The sequence below is a fragment of the Rhea americana genome, unplaced genomic scaffold (genome assembly GCF_003343005.1).
Source record: "Rhea americana isolate MKP2758 unplaced genomic scaffold, rheAme1 scaffold_53, whole genome shotgun sequence".
NCBI classification, from domain to species: domain Eukaryota; kingdom Metazoa; phylum Chordata; class Aves; order Rheiformes; family Rheidae; genus Rhea; species Rhea americana.
The window spans coordinates 5,218,135-5,236,576 of NW_028186679.1; the positions used below are offsets into that span (position 1 = coordinate 5,218,135).

Here is an 18,442-nt window from a genome sequence, read left to right on the forward strand (position 1 = left end):
GTAAGCTTGCACTCTAAAGAAATTGCTGACAGACTCGCCATCCAAAAAAACATTTTTGAATCTCTGATAAGTTTATTTTCTATCTCATCTTCTACCTCTGAAATCCGGATTTTCTAATCATGATCTTTTGTGAACAGTAATCAATAATTGTCATGAAATTAAACACCACAATTTGCTCGCTGCTTATATCAAAATAATTTTCCTTGTTAGTATCTTTGTTAAATTGCCACACACTGAAGGCTAAGGAAATTATTTCATTAAGTGTTCACTAATCCAGGCTCACTGAAAGCTCAAGCTTGTAAAACAGTGGTTCTGTTGTGATTCTGCAGACATTTCTCTAGCAGATGTGATCATCCCTTAAGCATCTGCAGTCTTGCTCTCTATTAGTTACTGCCAGAAATACCAAGTTGACAGCTTTCACACTGCCTGGTATCATTTACTTGACGACAAAAACACTACATAGAATATACATATCATCATCATCATCATCAGTGGTCTTAACGTACACTCAGATTCCAAGCATATCATAAACCACACGAATCTTTGTAGTTGCAGGTGTTACTCTCTTGTCCCAGCCTTCATCTTCCTGTACACTGCTCAACACAGGGCAGGATGATTGCTTCATACCCATCACCTGCCTTCCTTTCCTAGCATAAACCAAAGCAAACACCTTGCCATTTTCCCAAGAGGATGAGGTTCCTTACATCATTTATATATGGAAGGATTTCTAATAATCTGATTTCAAGAATACAGCAATGCCCAATACATTTGCATCAATGCAAGTCTCCCTGGAAAATGTTTTGTGCCTCCTGTCTACTACATATAAAAATTAATAATATTACATATTAGACCCTTCTCTCTCTCTCCAACATTTCCAACAACTTTTCTCAAACATTTAACACTTGTGAAGAATTATCTTCACAATTTTTATTCTAAAACCAAAATGTACGAAGTTAATATATAGATTGCAAGATATCAACTGTTCACATCAATTGGCTGTTTCAAATTTGACTCTAAAACATATCTAACCTCGCGCACCTGCACAGGTAGAAAGGGTGAGGACATACAGTGTGTGGAGTGTTATATTAGTTCAGCTAACAAATTAGCTATATATTAGCTAGAGAAGCTAAAATAAACACTTACTAATCCACACGGCTCTGACTGCTTATATAGCTTCATCAACTGCATTTTGAAAAAGAGAGGTATGGAAGATGAGGGCAAGACAAAGTTTGCAATTCTGGCTCATAATTCCTTTGCTTAAATGCTGCATCTTTCAGAGCAGTATCTCTACCTCTTTACTGAGGGAGACTGTAGTCTTTGTATGCTATAATTCTTGCATTGTTATGCCTCTGTCTTCCATCTGGGAGCAAACAAAATTATAAATATGTGAAAAGTATACACAAACCTAGTTTACAAAATAAATTAGTGAAAAGTTGATTATATATCATCTCTAGTAACATAAATCTAAATGTATTTTTGGTACAGCTGAAACAGATGTTGCACTCTGAACTTGTATTAGCACCACTGAGAACTGAATATTTAAATAAAGACAAGAGATTTAAAAAGTGGAGTATATATTCTAGGCAACCTGTAAACAGAAAAGCGGCAGCTACTGAAGATGGTGATGATGATTATATATTAACCTGAAGGAAAACACAATATAAATGAATTGTAATTGAAAAATTAAAGGAAATCATAAAGACAGCACTACATGATCTTCCATAACTCAATGTTAGAATATTTTTAGTATTCTGGACTTCTCAAAGCTTAATGAAGTAGAACAGCTACTTTCCAGCAAAATAAGGAAACTCAGGAGTTTTAAGGAGTTTTAAAATATTTGAGGCTTACAAAAGCAGATTTTTTCTGTTTTTCAGGCATAGAAGAAACATATCAGGAAAACTTTCTTCTGTTCAGAACAGGCTCAGTCCAGGTCAGGAGAACACAATACAACACATCCTTGTCATATACAGCTCCTCCTGCAGAGGAAGCATCAAAATGTGGACCACTGGTTGCTTTTTATCTATTGCTGCAATACTGAACATCACCATGAAGTATACACTCGATTTGCTGACAAAATGCAAAATGATCCAAAAGAATGGCTCGAGATGAAACTATCTACATGAGCTCTCCTCTGTGCAGAACTGTAACACACCACATTTTTTAAAATCACAAGACCAGAGGATAATTCTAGCTGGATGGGGCCTCAGGAGGTGTTTTGTCCAACCTCCTGTTTAAACAGGGTCAGCTCTGAGGTTAGATCTGAGATCAGGTTGCTCAGGGCTTGATCCAGTCTGGCCTTGAAAACCTCTAAGGACAGAGACGGCACAACTCTCTGGGCAACTGTGCCTATTAGCCTGAGTGTCCTCATGGTGAAAAAGCTTTTCCTTATATCCRGATTTAAGCCTGAACCTATTCTGTTTAAATTTACATTCTTTGTCTCTTGTTCTCCCAGCAAGCACACTGGTTTCTGCTTGAGGAATTTCCACTGTCACCGTGCGATTGCTGCTGCCGTCTCTGGACTCATGCAGAGGGGACAGGTACACTACAAAGATGTCACAGGCATACTACAAAGTTGCCACCAAGATTGCTGTTCCACTGCACTAACTAGCACGGCAACCCAGTCACAGTCTAACTTGTAACACCAAGAGACCAAAGAAGATAACAGAGCWCAAGAGGCGACAGTCACGTAGACCTTGTCAGCATGAGAAGCAGGAGCCTTCCAGGTGCCTCACCACCTTCAGAGAGGTCTTTGTCAGCACCATGGGAGTAGAGAGGAAGGATCTGAGAAAGAGTCATGGGGCTGCTTAGTGGGGAACGTCTTGTTTCATGGGAGCAGTTGGGGAGGAAGTGTGAAATTGTCTGAAGATTTAACAAGTGGAGGGTAAAGGCTGGCAGCATCCTCCATGCTGTCACTCCCTCTTGTGAGACTGTGCAAGAGAAAAGAAGTAGGAGTCAAAATAGGCTGTGAAAAATCTCAAAAGCAGTAGTTTGTGGATGGGGGAAGCTCTGCAGTGGAGAAGACAGAAATCCGAGGGGAGAAAAAGAAAGAGAGAGAGGATCTACAGCTGAAAGGCTGAACCAGAAAATAAATGATTTTTAAAGCAAAACAGAAGTTGATGTAAGGAGACTGCACTGGTCAGCAAGGAGTAACAGGAGATGTAACACAGGGAGTGCAATAAGCAAACCTCCTGTGGGATAGACAGAGGTATATATAACATAGATACGTGTGTATATACACAGTCTATGTAAAAAGACTCTCAGAAAAGATACAGTTGAAAACTTAAAGAGGTCTGAACAAAAGGCAAATTTTTTCAATTACTTCCAAGGATAATGGAACAATACAGAGGTCAGGAAAAAGTGAAAGAACATTGCTTTGGACAACCAGGTACATTTGACCCTTCAATTTGAACAACAGATGGCAGGTCAGGACACTGCAACAGTTCCTAAAGGCATAAGCATTAAAAAAAAAAAAAAAAAAAAACAGGTGAAATTATTATTTGGATGAGACTCCTGAAAATGTAGAGGAAAAGAGGAAACATGGAGCAACTGGCTGAAAGGCAGAGCTCAGAGGGCTGTGATCAGTGGCACAGAGTCTAGTTGGAGGCCTGCAGCTAGCAGTGTCCCCCAGTGCTCAGTACTGGGTCCAATCTTGTTCAACTTCTTCATCAACTACCTGGAGGAAGGGAAACAGTGCCACAAAACTGGGAGAAGTGGTTGACACACCTGAGGGCTGTGCTGCCATTCAGAGAGACACGGACAAGCTRGARAGCCAGGCAGAGAGGAACCTCATGAAGTTCAACAGGCAAGTACAGGGTCCTGCACCTAGGGACAAACAACACCACGCACCAGTACAGGCTAGGGGCTSACCTYCTGGAAGGCAGYTCTGCAGAGAAGGACCTGGGAGTTTTGTTGGACAAGTTGAACATGAGCCAGCAATGTGCTCTGGTGGCCAAGACGGCCAACGGTATCTTGGGCTACATTAGGAAGAATGTTGCCAKYAGKTSRAGGGAGGTGATCCTGCCCCTCTACTCAGTCCTGGTGAACGCCACATCTTGAGTACTGTGTCCAGTTCTGGGCTCCCCAGTACAAGAGAGACATGGAAGATGGGACAGGAGCAGCTCTGCTATGAGGAGAGRCTGTGAGAGCTGGGCCCGTTTAGCCTSGAGAAGAGAAGGCTGAGGGGGGATCTTATCAACATCTAAAAATACCTTAAGGGAGGACGTCAAAAGGCTGGGGCCAGACTCTTTTCAGTGCTGTCCAGCAGCAGGACAAGAGGCAACAGGCACAAACTGAAAYACAGGAAGTTCTGCCTAAAAGGAAAATCTTCTTTCCTGTGATAGTGACAGAGCACTGGAACAGGTTCCCCGGAGAGGATATGGAGTCTCCTTCCTTGGAGATATTCAAAACCCCCCTGGATGCAACCCTGTCTAACATGCTCTAGGTGACCCTGCTTGAGTAGGGGGGTTGGACTAGATGATCTCCAGAGGTCCCTTCCAGCCTCAACCGTTCAGTGATTCTGTGAACTGCTGTGGAAGGCCAGTAGAAAGCAGGTGGGTGGATGACTGGCATCATCCATGCCACACAGAGAAGCACCTACACATAACACTGCAGCAAAAAAGAAAGAGAAGAAATAGAGAAAGATTGCAAGAATGTAAAAGATAGATAGCAGGCCAAGGAGCATTACTGAACCTTTACTCGTTCTCACTTCTCTCCAGTTTAGCAGCAAAGAAGATCACAAAATCTGAAGTGCTAGAAAGCAAAAGATATATTTTATAGAATGAAAATATATAAACAAATTTTTCCAGACAGAAAAATGACCATGATATCATTTGTGCTTACAGGCCTGATATTATAAGGAGCCCTATTAAGCTAATATTTGCCATTTTTAAACAAAATATACTGCTGCATTTATACACACACACACACATATACATATATATATATAAAACAACCATTTCCATCTGTAAATTCAGTTACTTTAAGGAAACTTCCTAGTCTGTCTGTAGAAATAATAGGTAATAGCGTTTAAAAATGTATGCATTTTTTCCATTAGCACTAATAAGTATCTGGTAGATAAGAGGGTACTAAATTGAGGAATAAAATAAGCAGAAAGCTAATTCCATAGTTTTTCAGGTTATGAGACTCCAGGATTCCCTTCATCTTCTACCTGCTCTGCCTGAAGGCAGTCCTCAAAGCTGTCAGAGACAGAGGAACTGCAAAATGGTACCGAACAAACAAAATGCACCATCTTTCCCCGGGTGACATCCACTGCCTGCTCAGTAGACATGCAGATTTTGTGTGCACTCCTACMTCAAAATTCAAGTATCTCTGTATTCAAAATCTCTGGAAGATCTTCCAGAGACACAGTGCCAGTGTCTTTGGTGAGGTTAAAGTCAGAAGACAACAGTAAATGCAAGACAGGCCTTTTCACGCTCTCAGAAGCCTGACTCCTACTGACTTTCAATAGTATTTCAGTACCTCTCTATTCCGGGAAAAGGAATTTATTATCTTAAGTTATATCACTTCAGAAAATATTTTACACGATCTTTAATTGACTTAAATTAAGCCAAATCATTTCATTTGTAACAAATCATTGTAAACTTTTCTTTAGGAAACTGGAACCTCTCTCCCTAGATTTTCACTTCTCTCCTTCCATCACTCCTTCTCTTTTATAATAAAACTCTATCTACAATCAGTAGTAATTCATTAGATGAGCATCTCCTTTGCTGTTCAAACATCTTGAGTACAGAAAGGATAAAACAAAAACAGCAGCTTATTGTTTTTTTTCCCTGTTGCAGAAGAGAATGTTTGTTGCCGAAGTTGGCACAGTAACACAAATGTGCTCTTTAATAACTCCTCGTGGTTTGTTAGTTGTCTGGCAACATGGATCTTTTTTTTTGTGATTTGAAAAAACATCATGTAACTTAATGTCTTGTTCATTTTCAAAACATCATAACCTACCATCTCAACAGCAGTCCCTTCTTATTTCCTCTTTGTTTATGCTAAAATAGACCTTATTTGCATCGAATGAGGTTTTTCTATACCCACATTATAAAATCCATCTAAGTGCACGGGACAGTGCTGTCAATTGTCACAAGACAAGCTGATCCACAAAACACATTGTGTAACTGTAGGACTAATCTCTCCCACCACACTTACAAACACAGATGTCCAGGTTTATTTAAAATAGCCCTAAGCGAAACAGTACAACTTGCGTGTTTTTAAAATGTATGATTATTACTGGGAGGCACTTGATTACAGAAATATCTCAGAAATCTTCTTAGTCAGGGGCTGAGAAGGCAACAACGGTTCAAGGAAACAGTATCAGTTGCATTATATTTTCTCTCTGTCAACCAAGGACAGTCCCATCCTGACTGTTCCCTAGATATTCTTCCCTGTRGAGTTCACTAAACCTCTGGATCCACATTGATGAGGCAATTCTTTTCTACTAACAAGATAACAGCTGAGCAGGATTACTCCTTCTCCATTATAAAGTTACATTAGTGCAGGGAAGGGAGGAGAATAACATATTCTGACATGCATGCATGAAAAAAAATGTATAATTGGAAAGGGAAAACAATTTAAATTATTAGCTGATATCAGCAAAAAGGTACATGTGATGAATATACACAAAAAAAGAACCTTCTTGCTGCATCATTTCAGAAATGGTACTAGAGACTTGTACAATGTGCCTTATGATTTTGCTTAAGCATCCCTGAAGGCCACCCATGCTCTTGCCAAGATTTCTTGCTACAAAATTAYAGCAAACAAAATGAAAAGTTCCATCTTAGAAAGACCACAGTGTAATTAAGAGAAACAGAACACAACTTTCTTAAATGTATGTGGTAAACCACAACATGATACATATGATAAATTCACTATATTGGAGTGCCAATCTAATGCTCCATCCTTCAAATCTCACTCTATAGCTCTATCACTACGCTTATAAGGAATGCAGATGAAGGCACCATGAAGTACAGCCTAGAGATTTCAGAGTTCTGTAAGATTTAGTAATCAGAACTAAATCACTGGCAATTCCYGGACAAGATGAAGGTTTTTAAGAAAGAGCTTCAATTTAAAATATAAACCATGGCAATTTCTATTCCAGTAACATTTCTATACAGCCTGCTTTCTCTGAATAGAACCACAGAAAAATAGAGGGTGGAAGGGACCTCTGGGGGTCAGCTAGTCCCATCTCCTGCTAAAAGCAGGGTCAAATTCAAAGCTAGATTAGGTTGCTCAGTGCTTTGTCCAGTTGTGTTTTGAAAAGTTCCATGGATGGAAATTTTGCAGCTTCCTCCATATAGAATTGTATTGTTAACCTCCTATGCCAGAAAAAGTTAAGTAAATTCTGACAGTGATTTGACACCTTAAGATAACAAATTAAGAAGCTATATGACTTTTAAGCTCAGAATTTAGCCTGCTTAGCTGCTTACATATCTGAAAGAATAAAGCACAAAAGCAATTTCAGTCAAGCTCATTTCTGCACGTGAAAAAAACATTCATTTTTTTCTTCACTGAAAGTATTAAGCTTCTTTTTTATAAAAGACATGCAAAGACTTTTTTCCTATCAATATTAAGTTGTTCCTTAAGGCTATAGCTTTGCAATAAAGTTATGTTATAATAATATAATACTGTATCAATAATCATGCATATACTAGACTTGCTTCTATAAAACTGGCCTACTATTGCTCCTACTGCTTATCCTTTTTGTAATGGTCTACCTGTCCATAGACTTAAGAGCTCAGCTGACAGGGAACATTCTTTTTGGATTGCTGTACCAAACTTAATATGCTTGCTCCAATAAACAGTTACTCTGATAGACGCCATTTTTTTAATTCATGAAAATTTGCTAAGATACTTACAGCAAAATACATAAACTGCCTTTAAAAAACTTTGAAACTGTATATAAAAGCAACATTTATTGAAGCCATTTGACTTGTTTATAACAGTTAACAGAAAAATAAAACTATCTTGTACATCATAAAATATGTTATTCTRGCATTGTAAATGCCAAAAAATTCTAAGCCTATCCACTCATGTTTTGCTAAATATATTAAAATGTGAAGATTCACATTGTGTTACAAATGATAGTGTACAAAGAAATGTGTACATGAGAACTTCTCAGGGCTTTCATTCATTCAATTCTCAGAAGCTTTTAAAATTACTGATTCCTATAGTCCTATAATTATAGCAGTCATAACACACAAAGTTTCCCTGTATTTTCTCCTTGCAAAAATCTTAGATATTAATCTGGTCAGAGATGCATAAAGTAATAAGCAAGCTTGTCATGATTGCTATTACCTGTTTCTGTGCAAATAAAACATTTGCTGAAAGAAGCAAGCTGAAAGAAATAAAGACGATCTAACTATGCCCAGCATTTCATTATATTCATTCATCAGCTAAAGTTGTTATCTGGAAAGTAACATTTAGTATAGGTAAATAAACAGCACTGCACTTAGTCAACACAGTTGCTTGTTTAAAATCTGGAGAAGGCAAGTCCTTATGAAGAGATACACCAGTGGTTTTGTTGGAGGTAGATCGGTTTTTCTTCCCTAAGCTTCCTGAAAGCTGATATTGGCTTTTGGCTTTTAGTTCACCTACCTGGAAGGTTCCTATCAAACAGCATTGCACTATATTCAGGTCTCCTGCTAGAAGTGCTTAATTTAGCTGTCCAAACTGCGATAATGTTGAAAGGTCAAGAGAGCACAAGCTATCTAGACTGCCAGACACCACCCCACATACCGCCGACGTCCCGAGACAGCGCCCGGAGAGCAGCCAGTCTGCCACGCCGGGCGGGCGGGCGCTGCCTCTCACTTCAGCTTTCCATCTGCCCTGCAAGGAAGTCACCATTTCAATTCTCCACATGAAACATCTCGCCCCTACAGCCCTTCTGCTACCTTGTAACCACGGTTGGACTGAGCAACACAGTACCCAAAATGGGGAGCACAGCTACTTAACTGGGAAACAGACATCAAAATAACTCCATTGCTCGTGGCACCACATCRGAGCCCCCGCAAAATCTGAAGTTTTTTGTACTGCTCTCATGCATAGCATATACATGCCCCCTTTTTTGACTGGAGACATTCAAACTACCTTCCTCTATAAAGCCACAACATTTCTGTGTATGGATTCACCCTGAGAGTTAGATTGATGACTTAAAGCGTGTGCAGCATTGCTATTTTTTACCACAAGACTTCTCTAGCTTCTCAGGTCTCCTGCCATTTAGGTAAGTAGGAATATGTGGCAAAACAGGAAATAAGTTGAAAACAGTTCCCCAAAGCCTGGAAATGTGTATATACAAGTGGGCAGAAGAATTCAAGCTAATTCAACGTATTGTGGCTATGTAAATCAGAGAAGCGCAACAAATTAGCTTGCTAGCTCTATGCTGCTATGGCTATATGACTCTACTATTAATGCTTGTTATAGCTACAGTAGGCTGCATTCAATTCCCTCACTGAAAAATCACCATATTTTTTAGCATCAAGACCTGCAGAAGGAAAGAAAAACTCAGAAAATTTCTGATCATCAAGTTATTTTTTGTAGAAGTTCATGCTAGTTCACTTCAGTGAACTAAACATTCCAGTAAGAGATGCTGATTAGTGCTCTGCCATACTTAAAATGAACCTGGAACTAGATAATGTATCATTAAATATTTTCCTTAAAAAGACAATGACCACCACTTACCTACTCAAACAGAACAGTATTTTAACATATAGTCACACCATATTTCTGAGAACAATTCTACACAACTGAAACCAGATAAATGCTTTTAATACTCCTCTTAGTCATGACTGCACTTTCCAAAACACCTCTGCTTGTTGCAAACTCATTTGCTTGGATTTGATTAACCTGGTTCAGTTAAGGTTCAGGCCTTAACTGAAAGATTTGGTACACTAAAAACTGATCTGACTTCATGGGTCCCTTGTTTTCATTTGTATACAGAACTATATTTATAAAAGATGAGAACCATAATGCTACGTGGTTTTTTGTAATAAATAAAAACTGTATGCTCTTTATGAATATACTCTTTAGCTGCAGTGATATAATTTAATCCAAAAAATTTTGATTTTGTCTTTAAAACTTTGCTAAATAAATAAATAAAAAATTGTCTGTGTTGTAATGTATATAAGACAATAAATCTGTTCATTTCCTTATTACCAAATTCTGCCATTAAATCATTAAGTAAATTACAGAGCTAAGTCTAACACTAGTTTCTGCTTTAAGCAAAAGACATTTTGCCATAGCATTTTACCAGCGCAAAGTCTGCACTACTTAATCTCAGCCCTGTAGGGCACTAGGTAGTATATCACATTTATTTCCTTCAGCTGAAAAAACCCTGAAACCAACACCAAGTGATTTACAAGTTTTGTCCAGACTCAGGGACATGACAGCAGCTAGACACCAGCTCCTGCCAACCCCTGAACCCGCTTCCTTGCCGCCCGGTGCTGGCTCGCAAAGGGGAAGGGCGGTGAGAGCCCCGGGCTCCCGCGAGCAGGCGGGCGGAGGGAGCACAGCGACGCAGCCTCTGCTGCTCTCCACCCTCCGGATTTTCACCAGCACCCACCAGGCGCTTGAAAGGGAAGGCGCGAYGCAAAGGGGGCGACGCAGGTAGAGGGCATGCCAAGGAAAACGCTACCACGTGTGCTTGCCCGCACCGTCTGTCCGCATGACCCACAAGCACCCTGGCTCCCTTTCATTAATTTTTCTGCACATTTGCAAGCTGAGCTGCAGCTGGCCTGCCAGCCCGGGCCGCTTCCCACACTCCRCATCGCCTCCCCTCTACTTCATGAACAGAACCAGCAACTTTCTCCCTTGCCATTTTTCCCCTTGGATTCATTCAGTCTAGTTTGGTTTCTAAAACCCAGAAACTGTTCGAACTTTGTTCATTTTCCTGGGCTCCCTCTTACGCCTATCTCAGCTACAAAACTACTTCTCAAACACTGCAAGCGCTGGGCACAGCTCATTCCCTTTGCTGCGTCCTTCAGAAGCCACGCAGCACTAAACTGGCAGGAATGGATCCAGGTCCACCAGTGTCATTGCTGTGTCTAGTACTTTCCATCAGAAATATCTACTGCTAAAAGTAAATTCCTGAAAGAGGTCCCCRTACTTAATTTCAGAGAACACAACATACCTCAAGATACTACTACTGAAACAGTTACGTTATGCTCTGCGCAAACTTGACAGCTAATCTGCAGTTCAGAGGCCTGATTCAGGTTGCTTGGACATACAGCGTGGCTTACAGCCTACTGCCTGCTCTCCCCACGGTTTCCTTGCCAATTTCTGTGCTGGGTCATGCGGTTAGATATAGGAGAAGGCAATAGTAAAAATCTCTTGAATATAATTTCAATATTCAAAAAGGCTCCACCCTCAGTCTGGACGAGACTCAGTCTCAACGGTGATGAGAGAACAGARGTATATAAAAGTTCAACGACAATAATATAGCTATTAAAATAAAAGTCTACTTCACATACACAGAAAATACAGGGAGGTTAGTCTAAGCACCTGTTTCACTCTGGAAAAAAGAAGTATGGTCACTACAGTCCCACAATTCACTAACTGGAAAGCATGCTGGATGTCTTTGGGAGCACCGCAGAAATGATCTATACCTCTCTCTGCATGAGCTCATCAACATTTTCCTCCTCAATGTTTTTCTCTCCCAACTGCAACTGCTCCAGGAGCCATTCTGCTCCACAGCCCGAGCCAGCGGCTCTCCCAGGCTTCCCTCAGGGGAATCCCAAAACTAATATGCAATGCTCAAAACACAGCTGAGACATCTCTGAGCTAGTCAGGGGGAACGATGCCATACAGAATGACCCTCATTTTTCCAATTTAGGAAAGAAAAACTGTCTTGCTTCTACATTTTGGCTGCTGCAGAGAAACCATGGGCAAAGGGTTGCTAAGGGTAACATATAAACCCACATTCAGCTCTGTATGTGAAATCATCTTTCTTTCACAGAGAGCTCTTCTTACTAAACCTCTGTTTTAGGCATGAATAACTCCATTCCTAGCACACATACATACACAAGATTTATAATTGAAAGTTAACCCAAGACTAGCATTCATTATGTTTAAAGGAGGTATTATATGCCAATATTGACAAGTTAAAGCTCTATCATTACCAGAACAGAACTAGATACCACTTAACATTTCAAAGGCACAGAGTAAGATCGTTAAGTGATATGTCAAAGGAGAGCGACATGTGACTCTGGAGTGAAGTCTGGAGGCTACATATAATTTTTCTACTTCTCCCGTCTGCTTCTAATCCACTAGACCAGCCTTTCTCTGCTCTTCAAAATACATTCACATTGTCATTGCATATGTCACACAACAGTATTAGAACACAGTATTAGAGATGTTAGAAGTTGCTGCCTTAGTGTTGAACACTAAGAGGAATAAGGAACAGTCATTGCAAAATCTCAGGCTTAAATTTTTACAGATTTCTGCCATAGGTAATTTGCAGAATTGTGCTTGTAATAAGAAATYTGTAATTCAAGCGAAAATGCTACCCAAAGAAGCAATCCCGACTTATAATTTTTAGCCGTGTTCCTTTCTTAATCTGCAGTATGATAAAAAAAATACTATTGCTAAACAGCTACTTGTGACTCTTCCTAATTTTAGACAATATTTTCAWTATCTTTTCCCTTTTTAGTCAAATTATTAAATAAGGTAGGTACTGATAGCTCAAAATAAATACTAAAACACATCAGTGTTTTATCCCTACTGATTTCTAGGACTTATAACAGCAAATTTCTCAAATAGGTGGGTTTTCCATTTTCACAGCAAAATTACCCTACAAACAGCATGCTTGCTGCAAATGGAATCAAGGTCTGATTGATTCTCTAATGGCACTAAAAAAGCAATTAGTCTCTAACCTAAATGCTTTTTGACTGCTTCAAGATCTTCCACTCCTTTAGATATTTACCAGACAGATTTTCATACTTTTTAGAATATAATGCTACCCTTTAGGTGCCGTAAGTGGCATCTGTCAACATCACTTACCACTTACTTAATATTCCATGAGAAGTGCTCAGTCCTACAAAARAACATAGGCAAACTCCAGGGAGCTGAAAAATTAATTTAAATGGACAACTTTCAAACTCTTGCCTGGAGAATGCTAGTGACAAACGCTGGATTTACAAAGCAAACATCACATGGGCTTGGTCTGGACAGCATAACCAATACACTGAAATGATAAAAAGGTTTTCCCTTCTTCATAAGAATGTTTTCAAAGAACCAACCATAAATCTAGGAAAAATAAGAGTTTGTGAGTAAAGTTTTGAGTGTCTTAAGAAAGTTAAAAACAGTTACTTGACAGTAAAAGCTTGAAAGTTGTGTGCAATAAAAGAGAAAACATATTTTGGTAATATTTTAATAATATATGTAGCTAGGAGTAGGAGCAAAAAACATGATAAAAGAGGCTAAATACTGAACATCAAGTATTACTTCCTGAWTGCATGATCAGCTTCATCACCTGGGATACATAAAAAAAGCTAGAGAATATAAAACACAAAGGCAACGCTATGACACTGACAAAGACTCAGGAAGCTATCAGAGGGATTTTTTTGTAATAGACTTATAATAAAATATAACATACACAGCATAACAAAATGTCACCACCATATTTCTCTAATCACAAAAAATTATAAAAATGTTTCACTCCTGTGATACTTTAAAAATCTCTTTAAACAACATTTACTAAGAAAAAATGTATAATAGGCCRATTTCCCAGCAGCTTTAAATATCAGATTTTATTAAGCCTTTTTAGAGGTTTTACACAACTAAAGCATGAAGGACACAGTTAAACCAGGAAGAAGAACTGAACTGCAGGCACTGCAATACCRAGCACATTGCTACATGTAAATTCAGCATCCAAGCTCAAGAGAGGGGAACCCACAAATCTGAATTAAGGAGGCTCCCAGTGCACTGAAGAAGAACAGAACCYCAAACTTCACAGTACACTGAGTAGGCAAATACTGAAGATAAAAGTGTCTTGAATTCCCCAGTTTTTCCAGGTGATGCTGTTTTCTCAGTGCTGCAGTCAAKCACCTCCCCTGTCATTCAGACTCACAGACTTGTTTTTTCTTTGACTTGAGATCTTTCACGTTATCCATCTCTCTGCTGTACAGGCCACTCACCTATGGGCTATTCTGGGGCCACAGAACTTTTCAACTTTCCTATTGAGTTTCTTCCATTGTGTAGAAAAAAATAATAATTTAACAATTAAGAAAGCAAGGTGATCGCAGAAACATAATGTGGTGATACTGCTCATCTGGGACAACTCCTATTTGCAGTGATAGATTAGTACAGCCAATCACTTCAAAATTATTTCTGAAGGGAAACAACGAACTTGTTAGGCATATAATTTCTTAATGGGAAGTTAAACTYGTACAGTTCAAGTCTCTCAATCGACACTGGATTCAAAGGATTAATGTTACTGATAGAGCATTGTATAAWATTTTATGCTAAAACTTTTTAAATTCAATCTCCAGCTTTTTATCRCAAGTTTTGGAGTTTTTTAGAAGTTTTGGAGAACAATTAGTATGAACTGATGTTTTGGAGAGTTAAATCATTTCCTAGATCACCACGCTTTTTTCCTGAACTAGCTCATACACTTTCCTGTGTCATCTCCCTCTAGATTGGCTCTAGATTTAATTAAGATTGATATGAAAATAAAGTTTTAACTGACCTCARGAACTGCATATCTAAACAAAAGAAGTGAATAAAACTCACTGATTTACTTTAAATTAAAATTAGCAAGAAAACTCCTCCCTGTATCAAAACATACTCTCTGGTATAAGATACCATGGAAGACACCTTGGAAAATCCCTTTTCAACAGYGAGCTCTTCTCAAAAGCAATCCTAATTAATGTTCCACTTATCATCATGGTGTCCGACCGTTCTGCTACAGCAGAGCCCCAAATTTCGCCCAGGAAAGACGGCCTGGAGGACCTAAGTAGGAAATGCAGAGGGACTGACTGTATGACTGACGAAGCGCAGGCCGCCGCGATAAGCCTTGGCGCGCTCCTGYGCCCAAGGTGCCCTTGGAGAGTCCGCGGTGGCAACCTGGCTGCAGGTGCCCAGGGCCCTCAGGTCCCACGAGAGACTGAAGAGAGCAGCAAGACGGCAGTGCAGCGACAGGAAACGTCCTGCTGGGCCAAGGGCATCGGCTAGCACGAGCCTCGCAAAGGCACGGCTGTAAYGCTGCTGTGTTTCTCCCATCCCTTATGCAATAGTTCAAAAGATCATTTGGAGCAACTTCCAGATGCTTTTGCTTTGGGAAGTGAATGCAGTGCACGATTTATCTGGCAGCCATGAAAATGAGGTCCAACTTTCCGTTCAGTTTTTGGTGAACGAGTCTAGTATCAGAGTTTTATTTTGCAAACAGAAAAAAACCCTACAAAACCAACTATTTCCACTAATGAGACTATTCCACCAGTTCTTAAGAGGCTAATAAGCGGCTGTCTAATATATAAAATACCAGAAAGCAATGTTAAGACCTGGGTTTGAACATTTACGCAAAACTTCATTCAAACAGGAGAGGATCACAGCTATGTGGTTTTACTGGTGATTTCAAAAATGTATCATTTGTCACTATGTCATGAAGTGACACATTCATTTTTCCGAATATTGAGAGGTCATAACCTCCAGCATTGTCTTTTGGTCACCAAGCCTCAAGCAGTATTATTTTTGTTTGTATTTTAGAAACTTGAGTTTGCTGGAAAAGATATAAAAACTGATTATCAGCGCTATCAGATATCTAAGCTTATTTTGCACAGACAATAAACTAATAATCCAAGCACACTTATGCACAGGAAGAAAAAASGGTAAAGAGGACAACAAGTGCAGAGTTTGGCTGCACCAGCCTCTGGAGTTTCATCATTAAATTTAACTGAGTTAGGGCATTACTTCAGATGCTCTTATTTCTGCAAATTTGTGTGTACTCATATGTGTGAACATATGTGTGTTTACATAAAACACACAAAATGACCACAGAGAGTTTTCTTCAAGTTTTGAAGAGGATTTTGTTGAACTCCTCTAAAAGTTTAATCATACTATGTTTAATTTTATCAGTAATCTCCTTTCTAGGATAGAATCAAATTTTATATGCATAACTAGAATGCCTCAAATGCATTTAGAATTATTCAAAATTAATAGTGAACTTAAAAGGAAGCTGAGATTCTTCACTGTTGCTCTTTTCACTCACTTTGTCCTTCAGTGACTCATAAGTAATTGTTTGTGTGGGATGATAAAACAAATGTTTTTTCCACAGTGCAGAGCATATGGCTTCATAAACTATACATTTGTACAAAAAGAAGTCTTAAATTGATTCTAGGTTTTACTGACCAATACAAATGTCCTTTAAGCTTCTGTGGGTCATCTGTTCTATTTTCTGGTGATTTTAAGGAGAACAATCCGTTAAAATCTTATCATTGGATAAAGCAAAAATCTAGTTAAGTTTGGCTGCCAAAATAACACCAAAAAATCCCATAATTTCCCCATAATTATCTTGCTCAAAAGAAAAACAAACACAAATGATATTTTAGTTTAGCCTTATCAAAACATTTTCTCTGACTAAAGCAATACGTTTTGGTTTCAGGGACCTCTAGAGATATCAGAGGATGAAAATTCACACCTTATAGTGGACTGCTTACTTTTTTTTTCTCTTGATGGTTTTTGYTTAACTCTTTAACAGAAGAGGGACAGGAATCAGATGTCCCACTTGCCTGGGACAGTGTCTTAATGTTTATTAAGTTATTTGTTATGACACAGATAATACTTAAATATTTTTACAAAATGAAATAGCAATTTGATTGAGAGTTACACTGTGTCCAAAACCCTAATAATGTTCTTCAATCACTTACTTTCAAGTCACTTTAATATTTCAAGTCCAAAGCTATGTGTACGAAGCCATATCAATCCATAACATAATTATTGCAATGCCACATTGTTTACTGCTTTGGAGAAACTAATAAAGTAATCATAGCAAGTAGGTGAGAAAGTACAACATATCAAACTAGAAACGGGGGTAATAATACACYGAGTTGCACAGCGCAGTTCAGCTTKTGCGTGAGAGCTGTCTCCTCAAAGTTCTTTTCAATTGCTTTGCTTGGTTTGTGAAAGTTTGTGTGACATACGCACACAAATGAGTTCAATGTGCAAACGGCTGTGTTTAAGTTATTTTCTCAACTGCTTTTTCTACATTTCCTGAATCTCAAAAACATAGCTGTTTGGAATTAAGAAAAAACCATCAAAATAACTRAATTACTTCCTTGAAATGTGTTGTAGAATCCAGAATGCCATAAAAGGCGCTTTCAGACTTCAAAAGAATAACTTCAACAATCAAAACATTTGCAATTGCAAGTTTTATGCAAAGAATGTGTGACTTTTTAACATGCAAAATTTATTTATGATGACCTATGGACTAGGTCATGACAACATTTTGGTCATATTATTTTTCCCCAAAGCTCCATAGGTCTTGACTCGGTCATGAATTTTATGTGGGTGGAATAATCCATCCATTTTGGTTACAAAGGAACACTTGGCCCTSGGGCTGCAAAACTGCAAACTTTTATGTCAAGATGCCAATGCTGTGCAACAATGCGCAGTTATTTTCAGTTTTCTTCCCATTTTTTGCTTGCATCATCAGCTTATTTAAAATGCAGTTTTACACAAGTACTGAAGTAAAAAAGGGTGTTAGATCTTATTGCGGGTGGAGGTTTCTTTTTTAAGTTAGTCCTTTCAATTAGATTACAATGACATGTTTTGAATTTCTGTACAAAAGAAATGGTTTGGCAGAGTCCCCACAAATATACAATTATTTCAGTTCTGTAAGTAGCTGTTGCTGTAGCTACATGTAGTCTATCTAAATGACAATCTATGAAACAAACTCTGAATTATTTGGAAGCATGATTTTTGCTTATCCCAAACTCTGAACAGTCCCACAATGTTCAGGATCTGAGCATTTTCAGTATCACAATGTGAGAAACATGATAAGAAAGGTAAATTTAATTTTATCTAGCAAATGGCATCTCACTATTTGAACAGCTTGCAGAAAATCCTCATTTTTTAAAAGCAAGAAAATCTGTAAGTACTAAAAGTTCTGCTACAGAAAGTATAGCATTGACAGAAATTCAAAGCTGCCCAATACATTGCAACATATTCAAACTTCAGGAAAAAAAAAATCCTTAGTTCACATCTTACCACTTCATAATCCTCACTGCCAAAAAGGTACATAGCTGCACCTTCCCGAGCTGACGCTAGTTGTCCAGAGCGTCCCGAACATCTAAAGTAARGGCTTCAGCTGCATCTTCAGCTCCCGTGCTGCAGCGAGGCGGCTCCACTACAGTCCCGACACTCGTTTCCCACGCTCGCGCTGCTCTTTAAATATTGCTCGCAGACACGGCAACCAAACCGCTCGCTGGAGGCAGCTGAGGAAGTG

At 38.9% G+C, this 18,442-nt stretch overlaps 1 protein-coding gene across 2 annotated transcripts in view; it reads right to left on the reverse strand.

The window, feature by feature from the left end:
- CACNB2 (calcium voltage-gated channel auxiliary subunit beta 2) overlaps positions 1-18,442 on the reverse strand; it is a 262,022-nt gene that overhangs the window by 99,598 nt on the left and 143,982 nt on the right. Inside the window, exon 1 of one of the 2 annotated variants that reach the window (XM_085318359.1) lies at positions 18,205-18,436. The exons of the other annotated variant lie outside the window; for it this stretch is intronic. Within the exon in view, the coding sequence (XP_085174485.1) occupies positions 18,205-18,237 (33 nt within the window). The 5' untranslated portion in view covers positions 18,238-18,436. Of the gene's footprint in view, positions 1-18,204; positions 18,437-18,442 lie in introns of those variants that run through there. 2 annotated transcript variants of the gene reach the window in all.